Here is a 19985-nt window from a genome sequence, read left to right as displayed (position 1 = left end):
CGAGGCACGGGGAGAACATGCAAACTCCACACACACAAGGCGGAGGTGGGAATCGAACCCCCAACCCTGAAGGTGTGAGGCAAAAGTGCTAACCACTAAGCCACCGTGCCCCCACTCTGCATACACCAATCAGACTTAAATTGAAAACCACCTGCCTAATATTGTGTACAGTGTCGGTCTCTGTGTGCTGTATGTGGTCTCTGGAACCAAGACATTAACAGCAGATCCTGTTGAGGTAGGGCATCTATGAAGCTGTGAATTCTCGAGACAGTCCTGAGCACTGTGGCAGGGTGCATTATCCCGCTGACAGTAGCCGTTGCCATTAGGGAACACCGTTACCATAAAGGTGTGTACGTTTCTGTAACCATGTTTAAGAAGGTGGTACGTGTCATAGTAAAACCCTCTCGAATGCCAGGACTAATGGGTGTTTTTCCCATCAAAACATTGTCCCTTACATCCCACAACCACCACCTGTGCATCTTGGTGCCATAGTCACTCTGCCTGCTCTATGGTTTTACAGTCCCATGCAAAGCTACAAAGCCCATGCATACAAAATGTACAAGTCATGTCAAGAAGCTTTTTTTGGTAGCTCGTGGTTACTGATTGGAAAGTTCTGAGATTGAATCCCAGGGCCACCAAACTACCAGTCCTGGGCCCCAGAGAAAGGCCCTTAACCCTCAATTGCTCAGCTGTATAAGTGAGATAAATGTAAGCTGCTGTGGATAAGGGTGTGTGGCGAATGATGCATTCTATCTTTTTACTCTTTTCTATCATTACCATATTCAGTAGTTTGTGCTACAGTAGCTCTTTTGTGAGATCGATCCAAGCCCAAGGATAGAATTCGTTCCCTAATTTAAACCAAGATATAGAGACAATAAAAGTCACAGTGGTTGACCACAGAAGGCAGATGGCAACAGTAGGAATCTATGGCAAAATAACAAGATTTGTCAAGGCTGTATCTAGATGTAAATATCTGGAAATGAAATCTGGTTCATTGTTTCATATATACAGTATATATATATTTTGATCTCAAACCCAAATGGCTTCAAATGCACCTCCACTGCACTACAGACCTTCTGCTTTTGTGTCTCTTTCTTAATCCTTTTCTCAGTCGATAGCCCATGGCTGTTCTATATCCAATGGTGCTGTAAAATCAGGAGCATTGTCAAGATCATCCAGTCCTGTAATAGCCTTTAATCTATTTTTTCAGCAATAGAAACAGTACAAATAAATACAACAGCATACAACACTTGCCCAAACATGTCCTCTAGACTGTGCTTAGCAGCGATCCTAATCAAAAATGAAAAGGGAATATTCTTAAGTCTCATTTAAAAATAAAGAGTACAATTTTGAATTACATGACGCAAAACCTTAATAAACCTCTGGAAACCTCTGGAAACAACCCAATACAATGACATTTCCATCAATGACATATCCATTTTGTTGTATTGTGTTTATACGTTCGTGTTGTATTGTGTTGATAAATTTTGTATCTGCATGATTTGATGCTATGTGCTGCCGCCGCACGATTGGCCGATGGGGTAATTGCATCATTGGGCATTTTGATATTATGCTTCACTAAACAAAACGAAACGCTGTAGAGCAATTTGGCATTATTGCCTGTTTTGCATAAGGCTTTCTCTTGATTAATAGAGTATGTTATATCTGGCAACAAGTTATAAAAATGGATTATAACCCGTTATCAATTGGATACATGCTAAGACATATTATTATAATAAGCGTTTGTTGTTACACGACTTTAAACATGTAATACATAACAGTGTTGATTGCTTTTTCGGCTATCTGCAAAGTGCCTTGAATCGCACCCGTTGTTCACAAGCGTGGACAAGTGAAGTAAGCGTGCAGAGAAACCGTAATGCATGAGAGCACTTCCACAGTTCACACACGCTTCCTTTCCCCTCACTCACTTGCACTCAACTACAATTTGCTTGTGACTAAAGGAGCAATTCAAGGTACCTAGCATTCATTTTAATGAGCATGCTTGCTGATACTGCTCTGCATGCTCTGGTTGGCTGCCCTTGTGCTCTCTATTAAAGATGCTTTACAAAGCTATAACACCTTAAACATAAATATCTTCACTAGGTGTTTATAGTTGATTATAGCAGCTCTGAGTATCAGCCAACATAGAGCTAAATAAAATGTTTTCAGGAAGAAAGTATATATATATATAGTCAATCATATTGGTGGGGTCTTTTAACTGTTTCCTTGTTTCCTCTCATATGCGACATACTCAAAGGTCATTGGAAAGGCAGAGCTTAAAGGGCACAATGAAAACTGGTCTGGAGGATAAAGGACAGAGGCGTGAAGCAAGAAAGGTCAAGGCAATAGGTTAAAATATAGTATGTTTACATAGAATATTTGCTCTCGCCTTTACTCAAAGGAAGTAAATCAAGTGGGTGGAAATCATGCAGGGAAGTGGGCTGGAGAAAGGGAGTAGAGTGAAATAAAGGAAAGGAGGTTGATATAAAGGAAGTCGTACATCCATGATCCATTCACCCATCAGCTATCACCCACCATCTGGCTCTACCCATCATGTGAAAGCTACCATCCAGGAAGCATAAAGGATAAATCAGGCATGTCCTCAGAGACCATTGATGTGGAATAAAAAGTACTATGTACCTTTTTTCACATACATGTGAAAAAGATGCCAAAGATGCCCAAGATTAGATAATATTGCTGTGACTGACAAAGGGGGCTCCCTTGGTTCCTGGACCTGGGTGGATGTGGCATCATGTGGATGTGGGAGCTTTTCTGTTGCATCACTAAGAAGCCCAGTTTCATGCCTTGCTGCTGACTTGGGCTGGCTGAACACCATGTTGCATAGCAGTAAATATTCTAATCCTGCACAGACATCAATATACTCCCTACTTGTAATAATAAACTATAATCATTTTTTGATTAAATTTAGTTAAACGAAAGTTTAGGGGGCACGGTGGCTTAGTGGTTAGCACATTTGCTAACACCTCCAGGGTTGGGGGTTCGATTCCCACCTCCGCCTTGTGTGTGGAGTTTGCACGTTCTCCCCGTGCCTCGGGGGTTTCCTCCGGGTACTCCGGTTTCCTCCCCCGGTCCAAAAACATGCATGGTAGGTTGATTGGCATCTCTGGAAAAATGTCCGTTTTGTGTGAGTGAATGAGTGTGTGTGCCCGGTGATGTGTTGGCACTCCGTCCAGGGTGTATCCTGCCTTGATGCCCGATGACGCCTGAGACAGTCACAGGCTCCCCGTGACCCGAGGTATTTCGGATAAGTGTTAGAAAATGTGTGAGTGAGAGAGACTAAACAAAAGTATGGCAAACATAGCACTTTTACTAAACGACTAGCGCAATGTCAACAATTCATGAGTCTCTGAGATTAGCAGTGTGCACAAAAGGTTCTTCACATTCCACATGTATTATGAAGGTCCAAGTGGGCGGACTGAGGAAGAAGCAAGTGTATGAAAGGCATTGTAAATAATTGACAGAACAGTGGATAAAATTATGGGGAGCCATCTGTCAAAGCTTAAAGAAGTGCTTGAAATGTGTAATTATTGCCTCTTTCTGCTGTCAAAATTAATGGGTCAATGCCTTTTGTCCACAACGATTTTTGTCCATAAAGTGTGCTGTGCAGTATCACATCCTTACTTTAATGGATGAGTACTTTATACTGTATGATTTTCTAACACCGGTATTATTTGCAAAATTGCTAGTACATTCACTTCTTTATGGACACATAAAGGAAAACTTCTATATTATTTGGGGGGTAAAAAATATAGCCAAGAATGCTACTTTGATGGATATTTCTACATATTTATCGTGAAGAATCTCATAACACTGTCAGACTTTTTAAAGAATACCCTTCAAATAATGCAGAACAAGTGGTAGCTTACTGTATACAGTATAGTTGCATGCTCAAAATCATAAAGCTGGATTCATTGAGATTGCTAGCCACTCTGTCACTCTAACAGATACTTTTGTGCTTGCCAAATGATTTCAGGCAGGATGCTTGAATCGCTCACTGCAGTGGTCGCTCCATTGGACCAGCTAGAATGAAGAGGGTTTGATCAGCCTTCACCAAGACTTCAAATTCCACAAAGATGTGTCCTCATCTCAGCAAGAAGTGTCCACTGGGAAGCAGTGTGAAATCGGAGAGACTTAATCATCTCTGTGGGGGAGCACTGTGGTGTCAAAGATGTACAGGGGTGTGTGGAGCCCTGCTGTGAGATAAGAACATACTGACCAGCAGGAAGTGACCAGCAGCATGTATTGTTCCATTGATCACATGCAGGACAGAAAGATCACTGGTACTTTGCCAGCTGTCCCTGAGTAGACATGTTGGATGGACCCCAAATGGATGGGGACCTTGCACTCTAGCCAGATTACTTCATCTGTGGATATTGTGTGTACATTAGATTAACAGACTGACCGTTATTTTTTCTGTTATCTAGATTTCATGATGAGGTGGAGGGAAATAGCTTGAACAGGTTTTGATGGACACAGGCTTTACAATGTATTTTAGCTCATTTTATGCTCCCTTGAACCATCTGAATGGGCTGAGGGAGATATGCAAATATGGATTTAATTGGCTTGTCAGGACAACGACCAGCCCATTCAAATGCTGACAGAAAAGAGCAGACTGAATTCAGCTTTTACCCTCCTACTTGTAATTAAGTTCTAGCATGTTCATAGCACCTTGGTTCAATGGACTCTATGTGAGCTAGCCCATCACTTCGTGTCACCTGCCAGGCATCTATATGCTGTTTCACCTCCTACAGCCTCAGAAGCTGTTGCAAATGCATATCTGATGAAGGAATGTTTTTTCTTTTCTTTTTTTTTTTAGAAAATGCCCTGTTTTCCTAGAAACTTTATATATTACCCTACATTTAGATTAGCGATTGACAAAGTGACAGGTGACAATTCATTTATGTTCTCATGCTGTTAAGCAACAAATCCAAATAATTAGTGCAAATGATTTCTCATTCCAGTGCTATGGCAGGTGTCATCTGTCAGGGTTTTTCCTTCTTCAATTCCCCTCTATTAATTCCCATTTCATATTTAATGAACAGAAATGGAATGGAAACTTATAACAGTGGTTTCATGTTCCCTTGTTATATATAAGACCTCTTTTTAAATGTTTACCAAGACATAATGGAAAAAAAGTAAAACCTGGAAGGTAGTAGAAGAGATCTTTGGAACCCGAGTGTACGCGACTAGAACTAGTTTGTTTCCTTTGCTAATCTGACTTCTAAGCCATTAATGATCCTAGCAATGACAGCGCACAACGACAAAAGTGACAAAAAAGTAGCGAACAAAAAACAAACTATGAACGATACCTGCCACTTGACGCTAGAGGGAATGTTTAACAAAGCAAAACCAACGTTACTCACCTATCGAGAAGGAAAAAAGTGCCTCGGCGTCTTAAGTAAAGTCGGCCACATATTCACAGGTTTGAGTTTCCCGAGTCAATAACTCCTGAGCTAAACGCTGTTACTACACAAAACGCGGTTGTAGCTGCCTCTCTACATAACACGGTTGTAGCTGCCTCTCTGCATTACTACGAAAGAAAAGAGGTGTTATTTGTGTAGTAACAGCGTTTAGCTCAGGAGTTATTGACTCGGGAAACTCCAATCTGTGAATATGTGGCCAACTTCCTGCTCCTTCAGTTCTCTCCAGTGCTGGAAAGCTGATCCTATATTAACACGTCCTACTTCTTGCCTTATCGTAAGCCTTTCTTCGCTTTCTTTCTTTGTTTTTATCCTCCATGTCGATGTTAAAACCGCTTTCTGCTATTCTGTCACACATGCGCACTGAACACTCTCTCCGTCCATATTGACAAGCCCCGCCCCTTTCTGCTCATTGGCTACATGTTTGTTTTGATTTTTGTTTATTATTCGGCCCGAAACAGTTTTCTGAAGCATTTCTCAAAAATCGGAGACCCTGCCTTTAATATACATTCACTGGCCAATTTAATAGGAATACCTGTACACCAGCTAATTCATGCAAATTTACAGTAAGCAAATTAAACGGTGTGTCTGTCTGGAATCGTCTGCACTGAGCATGCTTCTACACTCATTCATCTAGGATTTTCAGCTCCAATCTCCAAGCTTTTGCTGTCAGTTAGCTTAAGAAATTCAAGGGTGAAGTTTGAGAAAAGAGTTCAACAAGAGATTTAAAGGAAATGTTTCAAGATAAGAATACTTAGTGGGCTGCAAATGGAAGTAAGGGATGTTAGACTTAATGATGCGTCAGGAGACGCCTTCATTGGGGGAATCTCAGCCAACCTGTTCTGTCTATCTTCATTTAAATCCAGGTCGTAAAGGATTGACATGCCTTTCAAAGTAGTTTAGTCTTTAGTGTTTTCTTGATTTTTATTTTATTTTTAATAGAACTTTCTATCTCTACTTACTCAGAACAGTGTACATGTATAAATAGATTAAATATAGAAGATATGGCATTATCATATATCATTAAGGCATTTAAAATGATGCATTGAGACATTTTCATTCTTAAATGTTCGGTAGAGTTTATTTTGGGATTTTGTGAAGAATCTTCATGTTCATGTTTCATTAATTAAGAAACATTCAGGATCGTCATTTAGGTTTAATTACTGTAACTGAGTAGTGAGTCAGTAGGAAGGATTACACATTTTTAAATACCTTAAAACACCTTTAAATTACTAGCAACTTTGGTGGGAAAAAAATAGAACACTTTTATGCAAAACACTTTCAGTAACAGAAAAATAGTCCCTGCTCATGTTTTAATTAACTCTTTAGTGTCAGTGTGTAAATTCTTAACATCATTGAAAAGTGTGATTTTCCCAACCAATTCCAGTATCAGTTCAGGTTTAGTTGCACAGGTACTGTACATGTCTGGATAAGCATCATCAAGTGTGTGTGTAGGGAATATACATATACAGGAGAGAAAACTAACAGACACTCTTTTTTAACATACACTGCATTTTGCAAAATCACAACTGAATAATTAAGATGACACTAATGTGACTAGTTCTTCAGGCATATGTCTTCACCCTGAAGGAGGCTCTTACATAATGGATGTCAATATGGCACCTTATTAATTAATTTGATGACATGAAAACATAGGGCATAATTGCATAAACACAAAACTGTCCCATTCTTACCTCCCCACAATTATTTTTCAGGCTGTCAAACAAAATTGACCCAAAGTCCATTGATGCCAAAGGGAGTTTAAACGCATGTTGCCATCATCAACAAAATACTCTCATGTGGCTTGGGGTAGACTCCAAGACATACATCTGTATAAAGTACATTATTCTGGTTCTGCTGGGATAACAGACCAACTATTGTCATTAGATAATACTGAGGATGACTACAAGGTCATGGGTATCTGCAAAAAGGGTTTTGGTGAAGAGTGTCTTTGGGAGTGGGTGTGATTGGTCAAAAGGGGTTTCAAGAGAGGTTGTAATTGGTCAGCAGTGTCTGTAGAAGTGGATAGTATTGGGCAAAAGGGATTTCAAGTGAGGTTGGGATTGTTCAAACGTGTCTGTTGGAGTGGCCAAAAGTGTTTTCAAAAGAGGTTTGAAAACACAAAAGTCAAGATTGCGTGAGGTAGTGAAACTGGTCAAGATTTTGGAAGTGGGAGGGATCGGTCAAGGTCATCTGTGGAAGTGGGTGGAAAAATGCATAGTTTTTTTGTGTGTTATTACAGTCAATCTCACAATGTATACAACATATAGAGGTCTGCAACAGACTCGAACATTTGTGTAGCAGGGTCATGGATTCTCTAAAGTGCCATTTTATCTAGATACAAAAAACACTGAAGACGATTCTTTCATCTTTATTCTTCCTTTCAGGCAATTATTCATCCATTTATAGAAAGAGAAGAAAGAATTATCAAAGGTTTCGTATTGTTTTTGTACAGCTATCAGAATCAATAGAAATAAAAGTCCTTAATGAAGAACATTTGTAATGCTATGCTGATTTTACAAATACTCAAGCATAGAAAAAAGGCAAGAAATTAAATGCAATGCAAAGTACTGGTATTTTGTTCAAAGTATTGCTGATGTCTATTTAAGCATCCTGGTCTGTCAGCAAGCTTTTAAAGAGAAAATAAACTGAATCTCATGGAACAAAGATCATGGACTCTATCAAATGCACTGTATTCGTTTCATAACCTACGTTATTCTTGCTGAGCGGCAAAGCAAAATGTCTGATTCTTATCAGGACTAATACTGTGTGATAATAGGTTTTCTAGTCAGAATTTCCTGGTTGTCAGAAAGCATAATAATTCTATCCCTTGATATTTAATAAGCTGTAAAACACTGTCACAGTACCTTGTTCACCTCTTTGTATAAATATAATATGATCACTACTGATAAATTACTCTCCAGCTGGCACATACAGATACTTACCTGACACCACGCACAAATATAATTAAGTTTTTTTTTTTCCTTCACATGACTTCCAGCTGAACCCCTCTTACACTTGTCTGTGAAATGAATAACCAGACTGTTCTAGGCTTATTTCTTTTTCTACCATTTCCAAGGTCAGTAGGAGTATAAACATGCATCACCAGTGTAATCAGCATGTCAGGAACAAAAAATATTCTGAAATAATACTGAGGTCAGAGCATCAGTCAAGATATGGTTAAAAAATGTGCCTCTAAATCTCTATAATCAGAAAACTACATTTCATAAAGACACATGGCCAAGACACAAAAGAATGAAAAGATATTTCATGAGTCGGCTAGTATGTACCTGCATAAGGGATGGGAGCATCTTTGTCCAAGGCTACTAGAGGAGGGTCCAACAATACAGTGTCCATGTTCTCAGTAATCACTCCATGATAGGAAGTCTCAATCCATGGTTTGTGTTTGTTCACTGAAACAGAAATACAAAAGAATAGAGTCAGAGTCAACTTACAGTGAAGCCCAAAGATTTTTTATTTTATTTTTTTTTTTTTTTACAATTATCTGATATAATTCTTGTTGTCTTCACTAAAAGGAAAGAAAAAGACCTTTTTTATATATTACTTTTTTGACAGTTGACAGATGGAGCGCTGGATCATGTGCTATTTTATAATCTAGCAATTAGAATTAGAAGCAATTCACATCGACATATTTTACTAGGGGTAAATATTTTAAGGGGTTAATGAGGTTTTACACACTGACTCTAGTGCTTACACATGGTTTACAGGGACAGTAAAGAATACCTTCATAACCCCAAGGGCAACCCCTGAATCATTATCAGACATCCAATTGGAGAACTGATATACAACAATAAACTGCAGTTATCCATAATGTAAGATAGTAAAAACAGTAGAGGGTCAAAACTAAAAAATAGTAAACGACACTAGGCACTAAGACACTAGGCGAAAACGATGTTTCGCAATGAACCTGAGGAACAGCTAGGTAAACATAGACAAGGTAATCTTTAGGATAACACAGAGCAGGTGCTCTCAAGAAACAAGTTAGGACTAAATCAGAAACCCAAACACAAGCACATGGCTTCTATTGGCAGAGAAACTGTGATGCGAAAAGGGGAACATGTGGCAAAAGGCTAGTACAGTTCTCATTTCAAATCCATTGTGCTGCAGAAGAGTCCATGTAGGCAACAATACATGGTATATAAATTAGAACCTTAGTTGCACAGTTACTCTTTGGGAAAATATTCAGCTCCCACAACTCATAGTTAATGGATTTGTTCATATACTCTCAATTTTGTGTGACAATTGGTCAGAAGGACTATACTTCATTTACTGTAAACAAACATTACATGTAGTCATCTTAATTAAATGTAATCAACACTTTTTGTGTAAATATAAAGCATTCGCAAACCATAATTAACTGTAACGTAATTAAATGTTGCAAACAAGCATAAAAAAAAAATCATTTATCCTACGCATAATCAGCCACCTTGACCTGATAGTGACTATTGTATATATACAGTTTATTGAAAGAACCACCGAGTATTCACCTGCATAATAGCTGGTTTCTCACCAAATTGAAAGCACATGACAATAATTCAGGTGCATATAATCTGTATGTACTTTGAAGAGTGTATATTCCATTAAACACTCACTGCCCACTCTCTCTTCCTCTCTCAATTTCTCTCCCATTCTCGATAATGTCTCAGTTATTACCTGGGAGATAATTACATTATACATTTTACAGCGTTAATGCACTCTAATGGAGGCTAATGCAATAGAAGGTCTGCTTTTATCCACTCCAGAGCCATACATTCTGCTATGAGCCAACAAAATACCACAATAATGGACATATAAAACAGGCTTTTAACCTGACTTTAACATTAGCAATTGGTTGCTTTAATCCTTTTTTTTTTATATAACTCTTGGATGCAGAAAGCTTCCTTTCATGATAATCGACATCCCCTTATAATTATATCTTAATGACTGACGATCTGTCATGGCATGTGACTGCAGAAGGTAAACAAGGGTTTGGCTTTGTACGTAGCAGAATACTCATATAGTAATATTTTTGAATGGGAAACGAGGCCGAATCAAAAGTACTTAGCATTATAGTCACAACATAATACTTTTTTAGTAAATCATTTTAATCAATGACTAACAATCTGACTTTAAACACAACACCTAGCCTTTAATCCTGAAACAGAAATAGAAAATGTATTTTGAAAAAAGGGGCTTTTTTCACTGCTGTCACACGTATTTATAATACAGTATTGTATTTCTGTATTTATAACTGCTCATAGGAGACTATTTATCGGATGTCCTATACTGTATGTGGGGGGAAAGATTCTGCAGATTTAAAGTGATGATTCTGTTAATAAATTAATAGTGACATATTTTTGTATTTAATCTTATCCTCATATGGCATTCCATAGTTGGTTCAGTGTTTTTTACAGTCCAAACATAAATGTCAGTGTCTGAGGTCTGAATATCAATGCGTACAAAAATGGTATTGAAGCGTCACTGCACATGCATAACTCCATCATATAATTAAGTGAAGAGGTGTTTCACTACATAATGGTTTATGAAAAAACTACCTTCCAGAGGAAAAACCTGACTCAGCTCTCGCTACATGGATTACTCTTAGGCTTACAGTACATAATATAGTGCCTTCTCGTTCCGCTCTTGAAGCAGAGCAAAATAATCCCAGTATAGCCTTTTTCAAGGTTTTCTGCCAATCTGTGATTTCCAAAAACCTGATGTCACTGCTTGTGACGAAGGAACAGGTAAAACATCATGTATCTTTTAAAAAGACACTGAATAGACCAGGGGTCATGGTGGCTTATTGGCTAGCACATTTGCCTCACACCTCCAGGGTTGGGGGTTCGATTCCCACCTCCGCATTGTGTGTGTGTGTGGAGTTTGCATGTTCTCCCCATGCCTCGGGGGTTTCCTCCGGGTACTCCAGTTTCCTCCCCCAGTTCAAAGACATGCATGGTAGGTTGATTGGCATCTCTGGAAAATTGTCCATAGTGTGTGATTGTGTGAGTGAATGAGAGAGTGTGTGTGCCCTGTGATGGGTTGGCACTCTGTCCAGGGTGTATCCTGCCTCGATGCCCGATGACGCCTGAGATAGGCACAGGCTCCCCGTGACCCGAGAAGTTTGGATAAGCGGTAGAAAATGAATGAATGGATGAATAGACCTGAATGCTGTTTATTTAGCCAAAAGATCTTATAAAGCAAACCTTATAAAGGTTGTGGGTGTGTGATAGCCTAGTGGTTAAGGTGTTGGGATACCAATCGGAAGGTTGTGAGTTTAATCCCACGTCCACCAAGCTGCTAATGTTGGGCCCCTATGCAAGGCCCTTAACCCTCAGTTGTATAAAAACATAAGATCACGTAGGTCGTTCTGGATAAGGGCATCCGCTAAATGCTGGAAAGTTTTAAAAAGTTTTCCTCTCACCAGAATGGATTGAAATTATATGTGAATTTGGTATCAAGATCTAATAGTTAAATCTGAGTCAAGTGAAGCATGTTCTTGTTTCTTGTAAACTGAGAGGATTTTCAACGCTTGAAGGGCTTATACATAAAAAGGTGTTTAAAGTCTATTACGGTGCATGTCTTTCATTCTCATTAATGACAGGATTTGTAGAGATTTTAATTAAGCATAGTAGACGAGTCTTTAAGCTGTCTGTGGCTGGAATGCACAATGCAATGTCTGAGCTATTTGTTTCAATAAGACTGCACATGGTTATAAAACTATTTACCAGTAGTCATCACCCATAGAATAGATGGAATGTAATCGAAATTAGAACATTAAGGCAACGTTACACAATTTCCCATTTAAATGCTCTGAGATTAGGTTTTAAATACAGTTTCCTTTCGAGGAAACTCAATGTTGCCTCATGGTGTTGAAGACGGTGTCTAAAGTATATGTAGAAATGCGCAAATTCTGTTGACAAATGAGAGGTCAGGTGATGTACCAAGGCGTGTCAAACCATAAAATGGCATCCACATTACTGAATCCTGAACTTCTTTGTCTTCGGGAAGCCATTTGTCTGACTGTTTGGATTGTCTGTCTATTTGGTGTACATTGTTGATTTCTTGATAAAATGGCTAGCAAACAGTTGAAGAGATGTGTGCTGCAGTGTCCCCCGAAATCCAATGTATTTGAGGAGCTGCTTGATTTTGTGACCAAGCTTAATTTATATTGCCCAAAGGAGCAGGAAGTAATACTTAGCTCATTAGTTCAAAGGTAGATGACTGATTCCCACCTCTGGTCGAGCACAACCGAAATCTCCCTTTGCTCCCTGATCTCCACAATAAGGTTTTGAGAGCTTGAAGATATCCTTACTTGGCTTGTGTGCATACCCCTTGCAGCCTCAAACCAATCGAGATGTGGGGCTTGAGAACATGGGTATGGGCAAAAGAAACACTTGGAAGATATCACTCCCTTTCCTCCACATCAGCATGGAGGAAGCTGGCTTTGCTGTCCAAGCCATGCAGAGTGTACTGTATGCATCTAGCTTGGACAGTAAAGCTACTGCGAGGCAAACTAGTGCGTCCCTGCAGACTATAGCTGTTCTGTTTATCTACTCAAAAACATGGATCAGGGCAAGGGATTAGATCCCCAGGCAGTAAGTGAAGTCTGTGGTACTAAGCAAATTGCCTGCACTATTGTCCATGAAGAGGCATTTGTGGATCACCTTTATGGCGATAAAAGAGAAGGCCAAAGCCTTTCTCCTGAACACCCCATTTTACCTCCTGACCTGTTTGATGACACAGTGAACATAATCTTCGACAGTTATGAGAAGACTAAGTGACAATCAGTGTTGTTCAGGGAGTTGATTCTTCACTGCATCCCCTAGCTCCCACAGGGAGGAGCAGAATTCCAGTGTGGCTGTTCACAAGGGGATGGATGGTTAACAAACTCAGCAGTCAAAGTGGAGGATTGATCTGAGCAACATGATCACCTCCACTGAGGGCGGGTTTAAGTACACTATTACATTGTGTATCCAACCTCCCTTGATGCCCTCAGGGAGTGTTTCTGCCAACCCTGCCATCTCTGGTGATTCAGAAAAAGGGAGTGCCTGAAAAAGGCACTTTCTTCACCTGTATCTTTGATCACCAATCCATTCGCATTGGGTTACAAATGTTATTGATCTGTGCAAGAGGCATGTGGAATGGCTTTGCCCCTAGGATTGTAGGAGTGTAGCATCTTTCAGGGTTCTTTCCAGGGGTGTACCCTTTCATGAAGTATATGCTATGGCAGAATGGTCCTCTCCAAACATATTTATCAGACTTTTCAGTTTGGATTTGGAGTCAATCCAAGGATCCCAAGTCTTTTATTGATTGTTGATGTAGTCCTGTTTGTACTGAGCAAATGTCTGTGCCAGTCCTACACTGCCTACATTCTTCCTTGGTGTGGCAACATTGGTATTTATGGACCCGATGCCATGAAGCAGCATTGAGTTCCTTTTAAAAACAGAATTTCTCAGGTTCTCTATGTAGTCCTGTTCCCTGGGAAAAGAAATGAGATTTTGCACTGCGCTCGCACACTTCAGGCATGTCTGAACTCTCTTCCTTCAGACAATTACAATCTGTGGATTCCATGATGTAAATACCCTTTTATGGTCTCCTGGACATGCCCTTTTCTGTCACCTAATCTCTTGTTAGCCAACTGAATTGGTGTCGTGGAAGCATTCCCAAAGTGTCAGTCTTGACACAGTGTCTAATTTAAACTTTCATGGAAACAGGTAACATATAGTACATAACCTGAGATGTTTTAGACCATACTCTGAAATACCTGGCACGGATTTTCTATCTGCTTCTACAGCTCAAGTCTTCTGCTTTGCTTAATTAGCCTTTCTTGGATGCAGAAAATCTGTTGTACTATATACATGCACATTTCTATCTATGCCTCTAGCAGTACATGCCAGATGACTGAGGCTGATATCATATGCTCCAGAAGCTAAGGTTAAACAAGTTAAAAAAACCAAGACACTGATTTAGACATAGCGTCCTCCATCCAAGGAAGGCTGGTAATTCAGTTACAAAGAGGACTCTCTTGCTGAACATGAGCTTTCATACTGTACGCTCCCTGATCATTTTTAAACATGGTTTAAAGATTCAGCTAAGGCTTATTGTTGACAAGTACCGTAATTGGTTTTATTACGCATCTTGGCATTGTGTCAATAACAGATGTATTTGTATACTGTAGACTCAATCCAGGACAGGATTGATGTCTCAAATGTCTCATAAATTATAAGCACACATTATAAGCACAATTGGCTACATTAAATCTGTATAATATTAAAGATTTATAGTTACTATAATTACTATTATTTTTAATATATTCATATATTACTATATATTACAAACTTGTTAAATGTTCTAATATTTATATATTACTATATATTACAAACTTGTTAAATGTTCTTTAAAGTGCATATTTAAATATGATCTGGGCAGCAATTTAATTATATCACTGAATATAAAGCTCAACTTGACTTACTGGAAATTTATATATACAATTTTCTAATACTTTGTTGATTTTTGGCCATGGCAATAATTTTTCAAATTTCCATATAAACTAGAACTACAACATTTCTTCGCTTAAAATGTAGTAATACGAATATATTTAAAAAATCTACAGAATTTTGTTTGTCATTATGACGTGCAGTGCAGGGGACACTGTGGCTTGCACAATTGCCTTGCGCCTCAAGGGTCTAGGGTTTAAATCCTGTCTCTGGCCTGTTTTTGCGAATATTGTATGTTCTTCTTTGTGCTTCAGGTCTTTCCTCCGGCTACTTCGGTTTCCTCCCCCAGGCTAAAGACATGTTGTAGGCTGATTGGCAATTGTTTGTAGTGTATGAGTGTTGGCACCCTATCCAGGGTGTCCAGTGTACTGTATACTGGGTCCTTGGGGGTAGACTACCAGCTCCTCATGACCCTTTGTAGGATAATCAGTACAGAAAATGGACAGATGAATGAAGCACCATTTGTCGTAAAACCTCATTAATCCCCACAAATTTAAGTGACACAGAGTAAGGTCTTAATTTAAATTTCCTTCACAGAGTCACAAAATTGTGTATTTGGTTGTGACAACTGGGAATGCTGCTCCATACAATATCTAATTGTTAGCTAAATGCTCAGTCAGCCATATTACAAGATGTGTTAGTAGTAGGGAAAGTTTAGTATGTGTGAGGTACTTCTCAGCATTTTGCTCTTTTCCACGTATGAGTACAAGAAAGATGGAAAGAAAAGGTCAGTCTCAACATTAGCATATTAATGTCCTGGGAAATAAATAAATAAAAAAGAAAGTGGTGTCACTAATGCTGCAACATCACTGTGCAATCCTTCATCCACAGCACTGGAGCAATTCTCTACAGGAACATATACGTCACCTAAGCCCTCTTTAGTCAGAGTAGTTCATTCATTACTATAAAAAAATATATAATTTAAAAATTCTTGACTCTGAGAACAGAAGATTAAAAAGACAGGCATTCTGATTCACTAATGTAATTAAAGAAAAACTAGTGATTAGATTTGTCTTTGCAATAAACCCTAATAGCTATAAAACGGTCCAGAAATGACAAACAGGAACAGACTAATTAGGCATATTGATTTAAGATAAGCCAATATTCGCACATTAAGCAGCACTGAGTTCACTGTAAGAGGCAGGAAAGTCATTTTCAGATACATTAACCTCAATTCAAAGCCATGTTCAACTGACCACAGTGTTAAATGTAATGTAATGGTCTTCGTCATTAATTTTTAATGCTGATGTCTGAGCTTATTCAGTACTCCATCAATAGCTAGAAATCAACTCTTTTGACTCATGTACCACATGGATATGCTAATACTGGTAGTATATAGTTGTGATCCAAAACTATAAATGCTACAGGTATAACATCAATAAATCAACTCGAACTCATCTAAAGATGTGATCTAATTGCTTGACTAATTGTTTCTCTTATCCCAGTCTCAGCTGTGAGAATCAATGCCAATATACTGGGAGGAATGCCAGTACAATATTTCAGCCAGACTTTGACTGTTATTAATCCAGAACATATTGCATTGCATTACATTACATTACTGTACATTGCATTGCATTCTGTTACATTTAGATTATGCTTTTATCGAAAAGAGGCTTGCTCAAGCAACCGACAGAGGAAAAAGCTTGGTGGTTCTTGGTATAAAACTTATTACTTTCTGATCAGTTCTTTAACCATTGAGCTAGTACAGAACAAAGCCTGAATAGTTCCTTAAACACTGCTATAATTAGCTGCATGAAAGACTATAAATTACACTGTTCCATTGTGCAAACATTGAACTGAGTCTTTTCTGTAATAATTTCTCAGCCCTGGCATTAGCACTCTCATCTCGCACTGATGTCCTGGAGGACAACGAAATGTCAATTGGCCATAATTATAAAGCTGACAAATTTAGTAGACAGTCTTGCTGTTGCAGATTGCGGCGTCACACTATGCTTCTGTGTTCCTGAGACTTTAATAAAACCAAGTGTCAATTTATTTGATTTCAAACAAGTGTCGTGCTGAAGGGAATAAAATGATTTATTTTTATGAAAGTAAATGAAACTCATTAAAGTAGAGCTGTCAAGTGGATTGAGTGAAAAACAAAAACAGGTGTTTTGTCAGTCTCTTGCTAACTCGTTTAATGTGAGACGTTTGTTTTGCTTCTTATGCCATTTATTTTCTTGTTTCCAATTTGCTGTGGCCGGACAGACAGAGAGAGAAAGAAAATATATAGACTAAATCCAAGCATGCACTCACTGAAATTCAATTCTGGTACAGTCAGGAAAAAAGATACGATTAAAAAAGGGTAACGACCCTGTAACGACCGCGAACAGCTGCCCGGGAACAGTGTGACAGTTTGATGTGTCACATTTCATGGTGTTGTACATTTTGAGATGCTTTTCTCCTCAGCACGGTTTTGTAGAGTGGTTATTTGAGTTCTGTAGCCTTCTGGTCAGCATGAACCAGTCAGATATTTCTTTTCTGACCACTTTTAGCAACAAGCCATTTACAGCCATTTACAGGATTTTTGTCTGTTTAAAAAAACTTTTTATTTTACATGTTGAAGGTAGACTGAGTGGGTGGATAGTAGCAGAGTGACAGAAAGAAGAGAGTCATTGACAATACTTTGCTTCTTGCCACATTACCATACAAAAAGTCCCACCATTACATCCACCGTTTCCTTTCAAAAGTAGTGTCAAAAGTAAAATATGTACTTTTATTTACTACAAGAGCCTAATGCTTACTTGACTATAACAATATTTAGCTGAAAAATTCAAAGGTCATTCTACAATGCATCAATGTCTATGTTGTTAGCGGAATGTGGTCCTGATGTGTTTTATTCCTCTTATACCAGAGTATTTTGCCAGCAGTTACAATTGTGAGCAACATGTCACACTATTAAACAATGAATATTTACATTCAAGGCTGTAGCCTGTTCATGAGACAAGTTAGTTCCTGTTATTACTTATACAATAGCAGCTATAAACAGTCAAATAACAAACAAACAACAAACAATAACTACTAAATTGAAGAAAAATTAATTTAGCCATCAACTGTTAGGTTTTCCTTTGTTAAATCTTTTTACCAGGGGATTTTGGGGTGCCCATTCTCAGCATTGAATTTCTTTATGTCACATTCTACTGTGGTACATTTTATGTTTTACTCAGCATACAAGTTTTTTATTTTTCCAAAGTAACTGGTGCTATCAAACCTATTTCTTCTCTAATGTGCTTGTTCATAAGCTTCTATAATTTGAAGGCGTTATCTTCAGCCACTAAAATTCCCAGTAAGATTATACAACAGAGGGGAAAACAGTGTCCTATTTAATTTTATATCAAACTTCCAGCCATAAAATAATTCATTTGTTTATACTGATTGAAAAAGTATGATAAGTCTGATAAGATTTCAAAAACTGGCAATGACAACATTACATTTTATTAACCTTGGAGTATGTGAAGCATTTGCCTCTCAAGTCTTTTATATAAGATGTTTGCAATAAAAATGCTCTAAAACGCTTCTGAACTCTTTGTAAACTTCTGAGGATTATATCCTTTTCAACACAAAGCCTGTTTTGATTTGTTGAGTGAAAGGTGCGTGGTTCTACTGATATGATATTCCCGGCAGGAAAGCGCTTAAGAATAAGTCTCTGAATCCCCAGCTGTCGTGAAATGAAATTTATACAGTACACTTTTCATTTTACACAAAACAATACACTGTATGTGCAGAGACGTTTTCACATGAATATCAATCCAATGTCAGTATAATGGATGGGATTGATTATGGCATATGACATACCTGACCTCTTATTAGGCAGTAGATACGTATGTCATGGGTAGATAAGTCAAAGGGCTACATAAGATCCTCTGGCTCAAGCTTATCTACAACAACTAGATCTTTCTGACTGAATGGACTCTAGAGATGTGCTTCTGGAGATGAACTATAACAGCTAATGCTCCAGGCATAGTTTAAGTCAGAACATTTAATTAGCATTGTAATACAAGGCCGTAATCGATATATTTCTACTCTACATTTGCAATAAAAGTAAAATAACAGGACTATATTTGTGTTTAAAAGAATTCTAACAGTTCCTCAAGGTTTATGTTTATTGTCACGTGCATACAGAGTATTTTATGCATCTAGACAATGAAATTATTGTGCTATGGTTCTACACTTCAATGCTAAACAGTATAGCACACTGTAAACCAAACAATGTATTCATTCATAAAGTAGCATAGTGGGAGATATTCGACAGTATATATTATTAAAATAATATGGAAAGTAAAAAATAGATTATCCTTAAGCGGTTTAAACATTGTACGCAGCCCAAATTTGTCATAGTCTGGTTTCAATTACACTGACTGTGATAAGGGAGTTACTAAAGTCAGTCTTTTTTGTTCTTCAAGCTTCATATAAGAGCCCCCCTTTTTTTTGCTTTCATTTGTGTTTGTATTTGTTGTAAACACATTATCTGTTAATTATGAATAATACAGTCATCAGTCATCCTAACAATTTGTCGTTCCTTTGGGTTCCTATTTTTTACTTCATAATCTTGAAATGAAACATAATCGCGCTTTCTTCTTGTAGATTTAGGGGCAGTGGTGGCTCAAGTGGTTAACGCTCTGAGTTGTTGATTTGTGGACTGCCAAGCTACCGCTGTTGGACCCTTGAGCAAGGCCCTTAACCCTCACTGCTCCAGGGGTGCTGTATAAAGGCTGATCCTGAGCTCTGACCCCAACCTCCAAAGATGGGATATGTGAAGAAAGAATTTCATTGTGTTGTAATGTACTGGGGGGCACGGTGGCTTAGTGGTTAGCACGTTCGCCTCACACCTCCAGGGTTGGGGGTTTGATTCCCGCCTCTGCCTTGTGTGTGTGGAGTTTGCATGTTCTCCCCGTGCCTCGGGGGTTTCCTCCGGGTACTCTGGTTTCCTCCCCGGTCCAAAGACATGCATGGTAGGTTGATTGGCATCTCTGGAAAATTGTCCGTAGTGTGTGATTGTGTGAGTGAATGAGAGTGTGTTTGTGCCCTGTGATGGGTTGGCACTCCG

At 38.5% G+C, this 19985-nt stretch overlaps 1 protein-coding gene across 1 annotated transcript in view; it reads right to left on the bottom strand.

Annotated features, from left to right (window-relative positions):
- Positions 1-19985, bottom strand: part of clstn2a (calsyntenin 2a) — a 69549-nt gene that overhangs the window by 26316 nt on the left and 23248 nt on the right. The window contains exon 2 of the mRNA XM_027148708.2: positions 8732-8854. Coding sequence (XP_027004509.1) covers positions 8732-8854 — 123 coding nt within the window. The remainder of the gene's footprint in view (positions 1-8731; positions 8855-19985) is intronic.

The sequence above is a fragment of the Tachysurus fulvidraco genome, chromosome 1 (assembly GCF_022655615.1).
Source record: "Tachysurus fulvidraco isolate hzauxx_2018 chromosome 1, HZAU_PFXX_2.0, whole genome shotgun sequence".
NCBI classification, from domain to species: Eukaryota; Metazoa; Chordata; class Actinopteri; order Siluriformes; family Bagridae; genus Tachysurus; species Tachysurus fulvidraco.
This window is presented reverse-complemented; position numbering and strand designations above follow the sequence as displayed.